The sequence below is a fragment of the Ambystoma mexicanum genome, chromosome 12 (assembly GCF_040938575.1).
Source record: "Ambystoma mexicanum isolate Mex_15411 chromosome 12, UKY_AmexF1_1, whole genome shotgun sequence".
In the NCBI taxonomy this organism is placed as follows: domain Eukaryota; kingdom Metazoa; phylum Chordata; class Amphibia; order Caudata; family Ambystomatidae; genus Ambystoma; species Ambystoma mexicanum.
Genome location: NC_090936.1, coordinates 282,686,836 through 282,705,956, shown reverse-complemented (window position 1 = coordinate 282,705,956; position 19,121 = coordinate 282,686,836). Strand labels below are relative to the sequence as shown.

The 19,121-nt window shown below is 45.1% G+C and overlaps 1 protein-coding gene across 2 annotated transcripts in view; it reads left to right on the top strand.

Annotated features, from left to right (window-relative positions):
- Positions 1 to 19,121, top strand: part of GYS2 (glycogen synthase 2) — a 919,141-nt gene that overhangs the window by 80,460 nt on the left and 819,560 nt on the right. For both annotated transcript variants that reach the window (XM_069628441.1, XM_069628442.1), the window contains exon 2: positions 10,340 to 10,521. In XM_069628441.1, coding sequence (XP_069484542.1) covers positions 10,340 to 10,521 — 182 coding nt within the window. The remainder of the gene's footprint in view (positions 1 to 10,339; positions 10,522 to 19,121) is intronic.

Genomic DNA, 19,121 nt, shown 5'->3' with positions numbered 1-19,121 from the left:
ATACTTATAATTTCAGCGCCTGCTCGATTATCTCCAGAGATGACTGGCATTTTGATATTATAATAGCTGCTGTGTTGCAAGTGTCCAGCGCGGCACGGATTGCTGTGTCAGTGATTGTTACAGCTGGACCACATTTCTGTGGTCTGCTTCAGCCGTATTCTGTGGGGCGCAGTGCAAAAGTTTGAACGGAGGCTGATATACATCAGTCTATGAACCTGTGATGAGTTGCTTTTTTGATTTGTATTACATAATACAATGGTGCAGGTAATTCCATCTTTGAAAGTGTAATCTGCTACCCAGATTCCCCTTTCCTATACTACATGCCAACAGCATAGTGTGCATCTGTGCCCTGTTGCATCAATATTCTGAGTGCAGCACCTGCTCTACCAGTGGCACAGAACAGGTTCAGAGGCCACAGTTACCCATTTGACCAGGGGCTGTATTTAAGATATGCACCCACTGTACCAAATCGATGATGATCACAAGTAGCCCATGATGGTGGCAGGGTAATCTCTAAAAAGAAAACAAAGTATGCCTGAGTTAAGCCATGGTGCATGGCATTACTTTTAATCACAGCAGTCACATGCAATTTTATATCACAAATGTCAGCTCCTGTGAGCCAGCTCAGATCTGGAAGATAAGTATTCTGGCCAAGACAGGCTGATCCTCCTCTTTCATCTCTTTTTGAGGGTAGTTAACACCGTCTGCCAGAGACGGATGCGCAACAGGCAACTGTCCTGGGCCCAGGGATCAAAGGAGCACACGCACTGAAAGGCAGTATCCTCACACTTTTCTGTGTGCATTTCTAAAGGCCTTTGATTTTAGTAAGAAGGCATCCACCATCTTGTTTCTCCCTGCCACACTCTCTCCTTCCTGTCCCCTCCACTTCGGGAGTGATGTCAGAAGTGCAAAGTTCACTCATTTCAAGAGCAGGGATTGGACCAAAAAGACAAGCTACCTTTAATCCAATCACCTGTGAACATTTACTTTTAAAAGGAGTCTCACACTACTGCTTTAAATCATCTTTTGGATGCCAATCCTTGACAAAAATTTCATTTGAACCCTACTGGGAGAGCAGTCCTTTCCAGAGTCCTCTAGTCGTGAGGTGAATGCCGTTATGATATGGCGTTTGTAGCGCCCCTATGCAAACGTTTTTCAAGGAGCTACAAGGCAAGGGAGGGGGAACAGAGAGAAGACAGAGACAACGATCTTAGTAGGCCAGGTGACATTGAGATCGCACAAGTTCAGGGGAGTGTGGAAGGGGAAAAGTACAGTACATAGGATAAACAGATAAATAAATAAAAACTATATATACAATGTGCAGCCAGCTGGTGGGAAATGCAAGGGTTAGTGCAGACATCAGGTGTCAAGTGCTGGTATGAGGCTGTAGGGATACAGAAACAACCCTGGGTGCAAGGGTTGCTGGGGGGGGCATTGCAGGTGTGCAACTGGCGGGGAGGGGACCTGGGTCCAAGTTCAGAGGGTAACCAGGTGACCAGTGCAGTTTCATCCAGGAGTTCAGCAGGGGAGAGGAAAGAAAACAGAAGCAAAGGGTAAGGTCTTGAGGTGCTTCTGGAAACAGAGATGGTTCTCCTCAAGTTTCAGAGAGGCAGGGAGGCTGTTCCAGAGGGAGGGCCAAGCTGAAGAAAGAGATCTACCACCAACTCGTTGCTTCGAGAAGCGACTGACCCTGAGGGAGTTGGAGGCAGATGAGCGAAGAGCTACAGAAGGAAGATACTTAGGAAGAGAGAGTTGAAGGTATTGAGGCCCCAGAAGGCCTTGTGGACAACGCAGAGGGTTTTGAACATAATCCTCGCAGCACTGGGAGCCAGTACAGAGATTTCAGTCCTGGAGAGATACGATCCTCGGGCTTGAGGCCAAGGACAAATCTCACTGTCCAGTTTTGGATGAGTTGCAGAGGGTAGAGGCGTGCAGATTTAGAAAGAGGCTGTGGCAGTCGTTCAGTCTAGAGAGAACCAGAGATCTGGAGGCAGTGAGCTTCTGGGGGAAGGAGAGAAAAGGAAGAATACCTCTAAGGAGGTGCAACTGTTAGTGTGATTTCTTAGAGATGTCAGAGATGTGAGGAGAGAAGGAGAGTGTGTAGTTGAAGATGACCCTGAGGTTTTTAGCCTCACAGGTGGGAGCAGGAAGAGGGCCAAGAGAGGCTGGCCAGAGAGTGACATGAAAGGTGGGAGCAGGTGTGCCGATGAGGAGAATCTCAGTCTTACTGGCATTAAGGCAGAGATCATTGGCGGCACACCACTACTGGATAGTCAGAAATGAGAGAAGGAGAAGAGGTGAAAAGATATTTTATTTATATTGCGCTCATACACAAGTGTTTCAGAGCACGACCAGGCAAAAGGGAGGGGAACAGGGGAGAACAAAAACAACAATCTTACTAGGCGCAGTGACATTAAGAGCGGGCAAGTGCATGGGGAAGTTGGCGGAAGGGAGCCTGGAAATTAGTTGAGTGTCATCCGCATTGCACTGAAAGTTGGGGCACAGAGCGGCAATGCGGTGGACAAGAAGTGCCAGGTATTGGTTCAAAAGCCAGGGAGAAAGGTTAGACCCCTGGGGAACACCACATGTATAGATAGAGGAGAGGAAGGACCCAAGTTGGACCTGGGAGGATCAATCGGAGTGGAAAGAAGTCAGCCAAGTTATCACAGAGATGGTTTAGCAGGATGGCATGGTTGACCGTGTCAAAGGCAGATGAGGGATCAAGTAAGATGAGGACACAGGGGGTGTTGGAATCGAGGTTTGAGAACAGGTCTTCATGGATGTTCAGGAGAGCAGTCTCTGTGCTTCTGGTAGCTCTGAAGCCACATTGATGGTCATGCAGACAACCAACAGATTCAGTGTGAAAATTAAGCTGGGAAATGGTCAGCTTTTCCAGGGGTTTGCCCAGGAAAGGAGTGATGGAAATTGGGCAATAGTTAGCCGGGTAGGAGGGGCCGGCAGAGGGTTTATTAAGAAGAGGGTGCACAAGGGAGTGCTTCAGGGGTGAAGGGAAGACTCCAGTGGTGAATGAATGGTTGCAGAAGTCAGCCAGAACAGGAGACAGGGCATCAATGTGGTCCTTGATGGTTTCAGGGGACTAGGGGAGAACCTGTTTTGAGGAGACTTTCATAGATCGGACTTGTCTAGAAACCTCATCTGGGGAGAACAGGAGAAAGTCGGAGAAGGAGGGAGGAGAGGTGGCCGAAGAAGGGCCAGAGGAAGAGTAGGAAGTAAAGGGAGGAGGGGAGAGGAAGAGAGGACACGATGTCATGAGTTTTAGAGATGAAATGGGAAGCCAGGGCTGTGCAGAGGGCCTGGGACAGGAGAGGTAGAGACTGCTGCTGGATTGTCCAGCTCCTTGCAGATTTTAAAGAGTTTGTAGAGTTGTTGGATGCCTCAGAGACACGGGCTTGGATGTGGGCTCTCTTGTTGGTGCGGACAGAGAGCCTGTATTGCCTTTGGAGCAGGCAGCAGGTCAGTTTGTTAGAGGATGCACCAGAACCACGCTGTTTCCTCTCTTCCACCCTGCACTTGCATTTATGGGGGACGAGGTCTGAGTCGTACCAGGAGTTGCACTTGGCTTTGGGCTTCAAGCGGATCCTTATGACAGGGCAAGAACATCAAGAGTATCAGATATAGCAGAGTGGAACAGGAAAAGGGCTGAGTCAGGGTGTGAGTCAGCCAAAGGGGGAGTAGGGGTGAGAAAGTGATGGCGAAAGCCTCAACTGACACATGCTTCATGGGTCGGACAACCGAGAAGGTAGGTGGAAGTGCTGCAGTTGGCTTGGCCTGAGGGGAAGAGAGGGTGATCTGGGAGGAAAGGAGAAAGTGATCACTCCAGGAGAGAGGAGTGGTGAAAGGGATAGAAACAGGAAGGTCTGAGGAGATCAGAACATCCGGAGTGTGCCCTGCAGAGTGACTCGGGCCAGAGGGGAGAATAGAGAGCGAGAGAGAGGTGAAGAGATCTCAAAAGAGTCCAGAGGAACGACACGAAGCATCCAGATGGATGTTAAAGTCTCCAAGAAGGAGGAGTTGAGTGGTCGAGAACAGGAGGTAAGAGGAGAGGTCTGCCCTCTCAGAGAGGAAGGGGGAGATGTGACCAGGTGGCCGATAGATGGTAGCCACAGTAAGGGAATGGCCAGGAGACAGAGAAAGCCTGCAGAGGAGGCATTCAAAAGAGGAGTAAGCCTGCGTAGGAATGACAGTCAGGAATACACTCTGGGAAGTTCAGAGTTACACCCCCTCCGGAACACTTGGACCTGGGCATGGAGAGGATCTTGTAGCCATCAGGGAGGAGAGTGTCAAAGCTTGTGACAGAGCTGGCCGTGAACCATGTCTTGGTGAGACCAAGGACATCAAGGTCAAATTCTTCCAGGAGGCGGCAGATGTCAGAGGAGTGTTTGACAGCTGAGCGAGAGTTGAGAGTGGCAATATCGAGAAAGTTGCCGTCCTTGAAAGTCTTCCGGGGAGGGTTACAAATCAGAGGTACGCCCTGCGTAGGTGTAGAAGAAGCCTGATGGGGGGGCAGAAGAGGAAGGAGAAGAGGCCAAGGTGATCTGGCACAGGAAGCATCTATCAAAGAGGAGAAGGTTGGCCTGAGGGCTTTGGAACAAGACTGTACCATTCAGGTAAACATTAATTATGACCTTAGAGGAGTGGAAGGGGGCCAGGAAGGCCTCCCACCAGGTGCCACCATTAATGGGAGAAGAAGAGAATGGAGAAAACACAGAGACCATATGAAGAGTCCATAGGTCTGTCGAGCGAATGACAAAAAGCTGTCGGTGAGGGTTAGCCTGGAGGAGGCCCTGGTATAGGTGTCAGCGATAGGGAGGCCTGAGTTGGAGACCAGGATGTCCTTTTTAAACCTATTCCTACCAGATTTAGTGAGGAGAGCAGGTTAGTCGATAGAGAAGCAGTTGGAAAAAATAGGAGAAAGGGAGAGCACCATAGGGTAAGTAGGGAGAGGAGAGAAGGGGATTGGGGGGAGGTGGCAAGACACTAGGGAAGGACACAGGGAGGGGTGCTTGCAGACGAGACAAAGGGGATGAGACAATAGTCGACAATTGAACAATATGACAAGAGCTAAGACAACAGTAGGACCGTTTGCTAAACGAACGATTTGCTAAGAAGACAAAACCAAAACAACAAGGACAAAGTAGTTGGCGAATGAGAACCTAGAGGAAGGAAGAGTGCAATGGAACAGACAGCACTACAGTATAGGTCTGGGCAGTCAGTGAGGTGAATACAAAAACCACAGAAAACCAACACGAGAGAAATCGGCGAAAGCTGATCTAGATGAGGGAGGAATATAAGGAGAAATAAAGGCAATGAAAGCAACAACAGCGAAAGCGGACCTAGATGAGGGAGGAATGAAGGAGAAATACAGGCAATATAAGCAAAACAGGACAGTCAGTGAGGAAAAACAGCCATAAAGAATGATGGCCTAAGTAGGCAGGGATACAGCTGTTAAGGATTTTAAAGAGGCGTCACACTCCAGACCAGGACTCTTTCTACTGGCCAGGGATTCAGCGCACCATAAAAACACATTTAAATTTATGAATTTGGATTCAGCTTTGATAAGTCAGCCCACCCGTCTCACACACTCCTTAATGTAAACCCTGTGTCGCAATGGATGATGAACCAGGCCGGTGTGTAATAATAAAATATTTATTTATTTTTAATTTTGAATAAAAACACACATTCACTATAGGGCACCGATCACCAAGGGGTGATAATTACACCGTAAAATGATAGAATACACTTAGTTTAACCTTCTAACATGAGATACACAATGCACAATTGAATGAAAGCAAGATTACTTTTTAAGTAGAATTTTCAGATAGCACCACAGTTGGGCGTTCCCCCTGCAACAATGCCTAAAACCCCTGTTAACCAAATAGTGTGTGGGTGGAGAGGAGTAGCAAGGAGTCAGGTATACTATGCAAAAATAGGATTGCAAATCCGACATACCATCCCTGAATGGGAGGCCAAAATCGGATTAAGCTCCCTTGAAAAATGAGCAAAATGGCACTCGAAATTACTGAATGGTGATTTTACATGTGCGGTTAAATGGATAAGGCAAGAATGTGTGTGGCTGTATCAAAGAAGCAAGAAAACTCTCAAACTACAAGGCAACCTAGTAAACAACGGGCATACAGTGTAGAAAATCGACTTTGGGAAGGAAAAACAGTGCAGCAAAATCGCACGTGGCAGGATTGTAATTTCTTGACTTTTACGGGTTTAAAATAGCAAAACGGCTTGGAAAATGAGCTAAACAGACACAATCGGAAATCGGTTTTAATGCTAAGGTACTAAGGCGCATAACAGGCATGATATGAAAGTGAAAGGGTGCATTTTTGATGGGTGACAAAATGGGATTCTTTAAGGGAAAGGAAAAATCAGATTTTTAAAATGAAATCAGTTGCACAGGGACAATCGGTTTTAAAAGGAAAACGACAAGCTTTACTGAGACTATATTTTAATTGCTAGAAAAGAGGAGCACTGCCTGCAACAAAGGTTAATTTGCTATTTTAACCGCTTCACGCTGTGTGTTTCTTTATATGTGAATTCATTAATTTATTCCAAATAGTACTAGGACTTGTATAGTAGACTGAAATGATTAGGAAAGAATGGCGCTACCACATGGTAATTAACACAGATTTTCCTAAGGACAGGATACACAGAGGATACACAGAGAAATCTATAGATTTTGCTATGGTATTTATAGGATTTCTATGGGATTGGACATAATACCAGGTAACAAAGCAAGGGATGCAGTTTTTGGTTACTGGGGAAGGGAAATACAACAAGCACTTGAATGGAATAGTTTGAACATCCAGTCAAAGTGGTCGAGGCGGTAGGTGGGTTGTAATTTTTATTTTGCCGGAAGACGTTGAGTGGTATGGAAATTGCGAGGGTAGAGGTAAGGCTGCAATGGAGTAGTAAATGCGTGATTTTAGGCGAAACGTCCTATCGTTCCCATCTATGGGTAGGAATAGCTACCTAACGTGGATTTGGGGTTGAACGCGTGGTCAGCTGTAGGAATCGTGGGCGAAGGCTCTCTACCAAAGAGCCTGGTGGTGATATTAGAACTAAGGGCATAGTTTAATCTAGTTGGAAATGGTGAGGTGGTTGGTAAGAAGGGTGTCGGGCAGGGTATAGGGTAATGTCTGGGGCAAGCCAGTCTGGCGAGGCCGTTTCTGAAAGCGTGGAAGTGGTCACCTGTGCATGGTGTACTATCTTGGATAAGGCAGAATGGGAACATGATGATAAATACACAATGGGCCTCATTACGACACTGGCGCTAATGGGTTAATGGCGCCGTAAAAGGCTGCGGTGCCGTTAGCCTATTAGCACCTGATTACGAGGTCCCTTTGCGGGACCCGACCTTAACGGCTGGTCTACAACAGCCGTTAAAGTAGAGACCCGCAAAGGGACCTTGGTGCTAAGTACGGTACCGCAATTTGCGGTACCGTACTTAGCGTCTTCCCCATTCCCATTGAGCCCTATGGGGCAAAAATGGGAATGGGGAAGGGCCATGGAGGAAGGGGGAATTACCGGCCCGCCAACCTTGTAATGGGGTGGTAATTCCCCCTTTCTCCATGGCGGAGTCGGTAAGTTACCGGCATGGACCATGGTGCTATCAGCACCATGGTTTTCCGCCTGGGTCGTAATGAGGCCCAATCATTTCAATAGTACAATTTCAATAGTATGTCAGTTTTTAGTCATTACCAACTTTTGCCCAGAGTAGCAGAAGATATTGTTGTATAACAACACAACATCAGAACATGAAAACAAAAAGAGTCCGTTGAAGAGAGTACTAGAAACCTTGGGGTGAGCATTGCCCAGTTGGAATGTTGGCTATGAAAGACGATATATATGCTGAATGTTGTGTTGTAAACATCAGGCTTTCTAACAGTGGCTAAGGCCCTCTACTGATCTATTGTTTTTCTACAGCCCACACAAATTCCAATGAACAAATCGGCTCTACTGTGTAATTGGTGGCAGTCGCCCAAGTTAGTGTTGCCGTGCTCGTGGCAGTGGCCTCGACTGAGAGTTGAGTCTCATGCTATTATAGCTGTGCCGTGCTCTAATTGCATGGGGCTTCCCGTAATGGAGCTTGTCCACGTGTCATTGCCCAGTGCCAGACAATCCTGGAATGCAGACTTTTACAAGTTTTTAGAGCCTGTATTCGAAACTTGCTGATTGGCTAACGAGCTGGAAACACTGGGAACAATAAATGAGTATCATGGAATGCAAGCTTCTACTTATGATTAGAGCCTGCACTGCACATGTTCTGACTGTCTAGCGAGCAGAAGACACGCTTTACTCAATGTCAACGTTTCTATCACAACTATGCATTGTGATGACAACAGGAATTGATACAGCACTCTTCTAAATGAAAATTTGTGAAGGCATTGTTTGATAGGCATCTGTAAAGATGCCATTAGCTGATTGCTTCCTAGAGCACACTATGGTCACTAACTTGTCAAAGGCACAATGCAGCTGTTTGGAAAGAGAGCGTGTTGAGCCAAACCATGGTTAAGGCTGCCATGTGGTTGGGAGGTGCCAGCAGTGTGCATGATGAAGCCACCAGTCTAAGAGTGGACTTAGACTGTGAGGAGAAAGGGGGTGAAAGTTTAGCAGCCGAAAGGGTGCCCTTTTGGTGTAAGCATGGAATGGAATGAAAAGGTGGACAGTAGACAATAATAGGTGTGGCCTAGGGAGAGGGTTGGATGAGAGAAAAAAAAGAAATACAAAATGGATTAAAATGTGGATAAAGAATGAATATGGCAAAAGGATGCAAGGCGTAGGCTAGGGAACAGATTGGATGGAACAACGAATATGGAGGGAAAAAAAGGTGAAGGGGTCTGGGTGGGAAACTGGTGTAATGAGTGTGCAAAGGAAGCAGAGGCTGGGGTGGAAGCTGGCTTATTCTGTGAAATAGGTTAATGGTCTTTAGATGGACTGTCAAAGTTAAAGCAAATAGCTCAGGCCACAGACCCTCTCACAGTCCCACCAATGTGCAACATTTAATGGGATATAGCTCTGCCATGAACATTTAGTAAGTTGGCGACATTAGGTAAAAATTGAGGTATTGGACCTCCGTTTCACAGATTATCTATTGCCAGACAGGATGGCCTTGTTTTTTCATCTATTTGCACTTTAGCATTCTCAAGAATAAAAAAAATGTGTGCGATGCCAAACTTATGCATACAAAAATCTAGTGGAGACTTTGTACTTTATCTGGATGAAGGTCTCTAAGGACCTAGCTATATATGTCCTATTTGTTGTAATTATTAAGTTGTCATTTCTTAAATCATTTTTTACCACACCATTTGACACCTTGAATCTCCCAAAATCCATTGAGGATTTCATTAAGAGCATTTTGAATGGCTCTGGCAACACCTCGAACCTATAGTAGAATTTTCCACAAAATAATTCAAGAGTCACTTGGGACACATTTTATGAAGTTATCTCAACCCTATATTTTATCCAGTCTTAGTAATAATAATACTGTGCTCGTCTGGGAGTGTGTAGTGGCGTTGTCACATTGTTTCACAGGTAGCAGTATCAGGGGATTCATTTTTTCTGGTCCTTTGGCAAACATTATATCAATGCTGAAAATATTATTAGTATTTGACTTCCTTCATCGATCCTACACTGAGAGATTCCGGGTATCTACTAACCTTCCATCAGTGCTATTAACCATGTCAGATAACCAGCAACATAGAAGTAACTCAGGTAAAAACAGAGAGGGGATCATTTCATAGTCCCCCTGGTCTAAAAGGGTTACCAAAGATTTTACACACCTTTTTGTATTCTTGGAGATTGTCTATATTTTTGGAGGCAGAGTGTGAAATGGAACAGATTAGGTGTCCTCCTGCATCAGTCAATCCACCCTCAAAAATGGAATTCTATTCCACCAGCATGGCATTTTTTAAGGCCGCATGAAAACCATTGGATTCATGGGAAATCTACCTCTTTTAGCACCTGCAAAACGCAGGCAGATTCCATAGATACTCATTGTAAATACATCCGACAAATACAAAGTGCCCGAAGCTTTTACACTTATAACACTAAGAAATGCAAAATAAATATGTTTATCTGTTTTCTCCAGATTTAACACTTTTTGTAGCACTTCACAGTGCGAATGAGGGGTTTAAAGTGCAGGGAAGTACAAATATAGGAGGTCCCTTCCATGAAATTCAGATTTTGTTTAAATTATTCCCATAGTGAGATGTTACAAATACATATCAGTAAGAACTTGTCAAAGGTATATAAGATTAACATTTATAACGAGATGTTAAAATTAATCCACATTTTAATGTACCAACAGTTGGTGGCATCTGCACAGTTATCCAGACAAAGGCCAAGGTCACTGCAGACGAGTGGGGCGAAAACTACTTCATGATCGGCCCCTACTACGAGCACAACGTGAAGACTCAGGTGGAAATTCTTGAACCGCAAAATCCTGCAATTAAAAGGGCCATGGACGCCATCAATGGAAACGGGTGCCAGGTAATGAAGATAGTCTTTGTATGAAAGCTAATCTGACGCTAAGGAGATTACTGCCTCTTTAAGCTTTTGTCGAATCTTTATTGGCTAACATCTCTGTGGGAGAGGATCAGGAACTTCTGCCAAGCTCTGCAGGTGCACACACAGCACATTAAAAGTTATTTTTGAGAATCACTTGAGCAATCCCATTATGCATTTACCATCGTTGGCAATGTCAGCTGGATTGGACAGATCTCCTAGGAGTAGAGTCATGAACAATCTTCTAGTTCGACCTCAGCCTGCACAGTTGACCTTTGGGTGGCTAAGCCACAGTATCCTTTTAGAATAGTGAGACATTGGCCCTCATTACGAGTATGGTGGTAGCCATGCAGCAATTAGCTCCATGGCTGCCTCCCATGCTGTGACCGTGTCCGGTTTGGTGCAATGGGGATTTACCGGTCTAGTCCGACCCTGGCGGGACCGGTAAATCCCCATTGCGACAACCATTCCCCATTCCCATTTGAGCTCCTATAGGGCTCAATGGGAATGGGGAGGACGCAAATAACAGGCTTGCGAATGGCAAGCCCGTTATTGCGCCCTGGTCCCTTAGCGGGAACCGTAAGGGACATGTGGTCCGACCACAAGTTCCTTACGTTCCCCGCCAAGGGACCTCGGAATAGGGCGGTAGGGGGTTACCCGCACCGGTCTCCTTACCGGTGCCCGGTATCCCTTACCGCCAGACTCGGAATCAGGGCCATTATCTCTAAATGAGTGCTGTTACTTGTTTTAAAATATATCATCCCTGCAATCCACCTATCCAGCTGGTCTTGTCAACTTTAGGATGTAGTGGAAAAACTACAAAAGGAGTAAAATAATGAGGCTGCTTGTCTAGGCTTAAAGAGAGGCTAATGCATTGTTTGTGCTGAAATTCAAAAGGGATTTTTTGGTTAAATTGAAAGAATTTTTTGGACATTGTTTTCTGGGTTAAACAATATAAATATTAGAGCTATAACTTGGTTAAAGTGACGTTGATGCTAATTTGTCCTATTTAAAAGATATGAAGTTCTGTGAAAAAAGGGTGTTGAAGGGAATGTTATGGTTGAAGCACAAAAGAACAAAACACAAATAATTTCCCAGTTATGATATCTAAAGCACCATAACTTGGCCACCACGCTGCACTGCGATTAATGCCACCATGTCATAAGTGAGGACATCACAAATGATAGCATCCACAACATCACTGAGCCTTATCTGTTTAGTCAAAGAATGTCTGCACACCCAAATTCTCAGACGCATGTCCTAGGCTCATGCACAGATATCATTCCTTATTGTATGTACTTTTGAGCAATTTTTAAACAAAGTTGTGGAAGGAATTGCCACCAATTGTGAACGTAAGTTTGAGGTGTGTTTCCATTTCCAGATAAGATGTGCCAGATATATGCTCACAACACTCTGAGCTCCAGGAGGACCCATTAACTCAAGGGGGAGGCACCGTGGGAAGCCTCCCCTGTCAAAGAAAGAGTAGAAATGTGCCTTGCAGCAGTTGGTTTATGTAATGGAAGTCCGTGGAGCAGCTTCTAGCATCTCTATTTGGCCTCTCGTGCATCAGATTATTGACTCCAGTGATCATCTAGCTGTAGGGCTCTTGTTCCCTTTCTTGATATATAGGAGCCTGGTTTGGTGCAACATTCAAAGTGTGGGTGGCTAACCAGACATGGATAACTAGCTCAAGCAAAGGTGTTCCAATTGGAATAATATAAGTACATGTATGTACATTCTATACGAGTCTCTAAGATCGGTGGCCAGATATATCACACCTTGCAAGACTACGTTTTACCAATGTCAGTGGTCTACAGATGAATTATTCTAGTAACATAATTGCACAGATATATTATACAGTCAGTTTGGCCTATGTTCAGCTATCATACTTGAAATCAATTCAAAACAAAATAAGATGGTGATAGTCAATCATATATTCTCATATCATAATTAACATGGGGCCTGATTACAAGTAGGGCACAAAGGGATACCGGGCACCGGTAATGACACTGGTGCCAGTAATCCCTTTGCGCCCTACTACGCGTTCCCTTTGCGGGTCCTTCCTTAACGCCTGCTTTTAGCAGGCGGTAAGGACGGGACCCGCAAAGGTACTCCGGGGTCAATAACTGTACCGCAATTTGCGGTACCGTTATTGCCGCCTTCCCCCTTCCTATTGAGCCCTATGGGGGCTCAAATGGGAATGGTGAATGGCCCTGGTGAATGGGGAATTACCGGTCCCTCTGACCTCGCAATGTACCGGTAATTACTCCATTCACCAGGCCGGAGTTTGGACGAGTTTGTAGGCAGCCATGCCGCAAATAGCGGCGTGGTTATCTCCGAACTCGGAATGAGGCCCATGATTTTTTAAATTGAAATGATTATTATTCAATCAGACATATAGTCACAATAATACAATGAAAACAATATTGTAATGAATGAATCACACAATGAAGGTGACCACAAGGACTAAATCAAAATGCAAAACACAATGAATAGCTATATTATATTAGCACCCAGGTGAGGGCGCTGGCCAATCAGGAGTCTCGGAATGCAGGCTGTACGGTATAGTACAAGCCCGTGTTCTGAACTGTCTAGGTAGCCAAAGCACCCTTTCCTGTTCCCCCTTCACTACTTAGAACCCGTGTAGTTTCCAGCGTGGATGTGAATGGTGTCTTTTTTTGGGGACCGGGGTAAAACAAAAAAGGAAACATACCTTCATACCTTCATCCGGTCTGGCGCTGTGCAGCTCTGCATGTCAGGGAAGTCCGTTTTCATGTTGATGACGCCCGAGTCATCAACACTGAAAATTTACTCAGCTGACAAGCAGCACTATGCAGAGCCGAGTCGCGGGCTAAAGGTACGTCTTTTTTTTTGTTTAAAGGTACCATTACCACCTGTGAAGCGGAAACTACAAGGGTGCTGATGGCGATAGACCCCTCGGCGGCAGGCCAACCCGCCCGGAAATGGCACCGCCACCCTCATTAAGGGACAGTCGCTTCCCTTGTGCTGTTAACTTGGGTGGTGGGCCATTACCGATAGGATCGGCCTGCTGCCTCGGGGCATATTGCGTCAATAAATGTCCATATACAACCAATGATGTCTCCTCAACATCAGAAAGATATGGCTAGCTTAAATGTCCATAGACCTCATAAGATGAGGTTGCATAACAATAAATGCCCATTTGCAGCATATAGAGATGTCTCTAACATCATGAAAATGAACGTAAATTAGATGTCATTAGGGGTCCACAGATGTCTACATAGGCTAATATTTGATTACGTTTCAGTGTAAAGGAATTGGAGTGTCTTCATCAGGACATATTGTTGAACTTTATCCCTATTTATATGAAAAATAAGATATATAAGAACCTATGGTAATTGGTCAAATACATGCAGTTTGTAAAGAAGGACAATCCTAGGTTACAATTAAAATCATAAGACTACTAAAGTTAACAATATAGCATAAGCATGGCATTATTACTTAATGATTGTATTAACTTACTAGGTGAGCCCCCATTGATAAGGAAACATGAAATGTCATACCTAATTCTTGGAGGGGATGCCGAACAGCCAATCCTTTTAAAATGAATTATGACTTTGTCAGATTTACTAACAGTTAAATGATGAGTGCCCACTTAAAATGTTGAATATATTAATCTGTAAAATTTAAATAATCTGTCACAGAATATAGGCAGCAAACAATGTGTGAGAAGATTACTATTCATAAAAAAAGCTCTTGTTAAAACAAGACATTGCTCATAATGGTCCTCGTTACAACCTTGCTGGTATCCTGGCGGTAAATCTGCCAGGACACTGGCAGAGGTTGTTACTGTTTCCTGCACTTGGTCTGGCGGCATTGCCACTGGATTACGAGTGCCAGAGGGACAGAGTAAATCCCGGTTCATGGTGTCCCAGCGGACTCCATGAGGGGATTTGCCGTGATTACTGGTCCCGGCAACGCTGGTGCTGGTAATGAGAGCTGTGTTTGCCGGTGGGGCACCTGGTTTAGCTGCAGCTTTTAGCTGGAGGTAAGCCACATGCCCCACCGGCAAACCCATAGTCGGGCGGTCCTGTAAAGGGCCAGTATCCACGAATGCAGGCACTTTTTTACTGGACCGACCCACTTGGAATGAGGCCCCATGTTTGGAGTCAGTAAATGTACATGGAGGCATTGAATCCCAAAGGTAATTCAGTGTAGTGGGCCAAGTGAAAAATTATAAAACGTAAAAAGAGCAGCTCAAAACGCAGGGCGATGTTAATGCTTAATAGCTACTAAGAAATAGAGGTACATACCAAAATGTGTACCAAAGATATTTAATTGGGAGCATAATTCTAAAGGTGCCACTAAGACACCACATGTGGCCACCGAATGGGACGGCATCTTAGTCTCGCACAGTTAAATGTTTAGCGAAGTCAATACATGGAGTCTGGCGCTCTTAATGAGAGAGAGGAATGTGAGGTTGCCTACATCAACCAACTCAGTGAGATAGAAGTTTATAAAAAGAGAAATGATTTACTTTCCTCACACAGGCAAACATTCTGCTTCTGTGGAACATACATGAGAAGCCTAACTCAAGAGACACATAATAGTTTGAATGAGACCAGATAATAAAACATATGACAAATTGAAAGGTAAGCTCATGCTCGCACCTTTCACTCAAAAAGATCAGACAGCTCGTTAGCATTGACAATGGCTTGTGATTTTAGGATGGTGCAATATGAACAGCTATCTTAAGAAGTAAACATGATAAGGAGTCGACCATGTGACAGATTGAAAGAGGATCCGTCCTTTCATCACACTAGCACCTACCTCTTACATGGGTCATTGAGCATGTGAACATGGGACACAATCGGACGCAACCATTGCTCTTCTTTGAGTACGTGTTTAGAGTCTCTGTCAGTAACTGTGGCACTATCCACAGGAGGATATCCTCATTATGCTCAAATTCCGAAAAACTATTAAGAAGTGGAGCCTCAATGTTCTGACAATATCTACAGGACCTATGTTCAATGGTTCTGTATTGGCAGATCGCATCAGTCTGCCAGCATGTCTAAGTCGACAAGGGCACTCCATGCACTAAATTACAGATTTTGGCTTACAGTTACTCATGACCTTAAGTAACCAATTACACTTAAGATATGGAAGCTAGTTGATTCTTTCAGTATATTGGCAAACACAGCATTTACCATGCCGGTAATGCCCCTTAGCCGGTTCCAAATTCGCCTGGACAGTGTGGTACACTGTGTTTTTCATTATAATATGTATAGAATGGACCGCCTGGTCTCTCACCTTAATACCTCTTTAAAGTGTATACATAGGTGTTATCAGGGAAGGTAGTGGACGTTGAATCAATGACTAACATTTCCAAGTAATCTTTTTAATATTCTGAATGTCAGAACTAGATTAAACGATAACACGCACATCATTTTGTTAGTAGATTTTACAGATGCTCTAGGTGTAGATAAAGTGCATCTGGCTCGCTTATTGGACTTTTTGATGTACTTGAAAGGATAACCTCGTTCTTCTAGGTATTCATCAAAGATCACTTTCTGATTTTGGGGAGAAATCATGGTTTGTTTGTATATCTGTATTTATTGTAATATAGATTTTCATTGTTCTATTTGTGTTTTGATGTAGTCCTTGTGTGTTGTATATGATTCCTTTATAGCATTGTTTTAATTGTATATTCGGGTAGGTATGTCTTTTTTTTCTATACATCTTTTTATTATTTTGCAAACACAAAAATAAACACAGGAACCAAAAATACACCATCATTCCCTTTCTTACAACTGTCTGTCCCATCCAGGGACAGCCATAAAACAGACATTTTTACATTTCATGTTAAAGTACAAAAATGTGCACCTCACATATGGCAGTTTTACAAATTATCCACATTAGATTAAATTCCCTCCTAAGACTTGCCCAAAATTTTCATGGCCTTAGCTGGTTATCCACGTGCTGTATAGATCCGGTGTTCCACTAACGCACACAAGTCCATGTCCGCAGCCCATAGGACCAAGGCCGAACAAACAGGCGACCTCCATCACTGTTCTATATTGAGTTTTTATTAAGCCAATTGCAGTGGATAGAAAGTCTCTCCCAGCGGGCAGTGAAGTCCTCGCCCGGGATACCCAGAAACAGCAGCTTGGGGTCCAAGGGTACTGTTTTCCCCATAACAACAGACAGTTGTTTACAGCATTGCCGCCAAAAGTTCTGAATCCTAGGACACTCCCACAAGATGTGTATAAAGGTGCCCTCATCCCCCCCGACACCGCAAGCTGTTCAGGTCTGGGGCATGGTTCCACCTGTATAATGCCGCCCTAGGGTAATATATTCTGTGCAAAATCTTTAGTTGTATTAAGCGGAGCCTGGACCTAATCACAATTTCCTGTGGATGCATTAGGACCAGTATCCAATCTTTGTGGGCGATGCTGCCCACATCTGTTTCCCATTTCAGTTTCAGATTGGTTATTTCTGGGGTGGCGAAGGCTGTGATTGCAGAGTATAGGGTGGATGTGACTTTAGTGGGAATACGCTCCACCCAGAAGTTACGCTCTAGAGTGGTATTCTGGAGCATGTCCGTGAATGAAGGCAGGTATCTGTGCAGTGCATGGGTCATTTGCATATAGTGGTATCCCCTACCATTGAAATCTGAGCCTCAGACCATTTTGGCCATTTCAGCAATTTGCCCAGTTCTGAGAGGTTTATGTTATTCCACAAGGGTTGCATCTGTGTTACCTTCCGCTCCCACCTGATGTATCTGTGCTCTCTTCCATATCACAATCACGTGTACTGCCATTGTCTGTGGGGGTGGGGGGTTGGAAGGGGTTGGAAAAGCCATTCCCTCAGTGTCATGTTTTGTAGTCCCAGCCTTACCGCTTTGATGTGGGGCAGTTTCCCGTCCCTGTGAAATATATCATTCACTACCACCATTTAACTGGCCTAGTAACACGTTTGAAACTGTGGGAATCCCTATTCCTACCTCCCATACTGTCCTCTGAAACGTGCTGAGGGAGATGCAGGGGCGTCCCCCTTCCCACAGCAGCTTCCTTAAGCAGCCGTCTATTCGATGAAATTCTGCATCTGGGACTAAGAGTGGGGCGTTTTGCAAAATGTAGAGGAACTGTGGGAGAGCCAACATTTTGAAGAGCTCTGCCTTGCCTAGTAGTGTTGTAGGAAGAGACATCCAGTGTTGGACATCATTAACAAAACAATTGGCAATCGGGTGTAGGTTATCAGGTACGTAGTTCACAATGTCTCGTAAGATCTGGATTCCCAGATAGCGGAAGCCATCCCGCGCAATCCAGTATGTGCAGTCCGGTGGCACAGCATATTCACCTCCCTTCACCGGGAAGAAGAAACACTTCCCCCAGTTGACCCTCAGTCCACTAAACGTTTCAAAATGTGCCAGCATGTCCGTGACCACTGGGCAAGAGTAGGCAGGGTCGCCCAAATATATTAGGTGGTCAGCGTATAGGGAGAGTTAGTCTCCTCCTTCCTCTGTCCAGCGGAACCCCAGCCACGTATCGGTCTGACGAGGCCAGCATGCCAGGTGCTCCAAAGCTAGGGCGAACAGGAGCAGGAACAGGGGGCATCCCTGGCGTGTTCCCCTATCCAACGGGAATGATCTATAGCGTCATCCATTGACCCTATCTTCTGCATGTGGGGCATTGTAGAGTAGTTTCACCCAATTCAGAAAGACCTCCCCGAAATCCATCTTGCTCATGATCTCCCAGAGCCAGATTACCGAATTAAACGCCTTCTCAAAGTCAATTGTCAGAAGGGCAAGGGGAGTATCTAAGATTGGGGCCTGTTCCAAAAGTAGGTGGAGTCACCGTATGTTTATGCATGTGGATTTTCCTAGCATAAAACCGCACTGGTAAAGGTGGATTAGCGAGCGCATAACTGCCTGCAATCTGGTAGCAAGGAGTTTTGCAAGGATTTTGGCCTTACTACCTTACTATTAATCAGAGATTTTCCTATATGAGGCACATAATTCAGGGGGTTTAACTGGTTTTGGAATCACCACTATGCTGGCTCTTTTCGCAGGTCTGGGGAGAGGACCCTCTGGTCTATGGTATGAAGAAACATCTCCCGGAGGAGGAGTGCCATGGTTTCGCCACCCAACCTCTTCCAGGTCTCCACGGGGAAGCCATTTGGGACTGGGGTTTTCCCAGAGTGAAGCTGGGCGATGGCGTCCGACATTTTCCGAGTCGGTTAAGTCTCTATCTAATTGGACCCATTGTGCTTCTGATAGCTGAGGAATCTCAATGTCATTTAGTATTGAGGGGTCTACCGGATCAGCTGGATCCTTGTAGAGTGGTGCATAATAATCTGCGAAAGCCTCCAATATTTCAGAGTCTTGCTGTACCAGTACGTGTTGTGCATTCTTAATTTTCCTAACATGTCTTTGACCCTCATCTCTTTTTTCCAGCCAGGCCAGCAGTTTGCCTGCCATATCTCCTTGTTCATACATGCACTCCATCGCCACTTCGTGTGCATGCCTGGCATTATCTAGTGCAATGTTCCGGAGGCATTCTTTGGCCTTCAGGAGGGAACGGTGTGTATCCAGAGTTGCATACAGT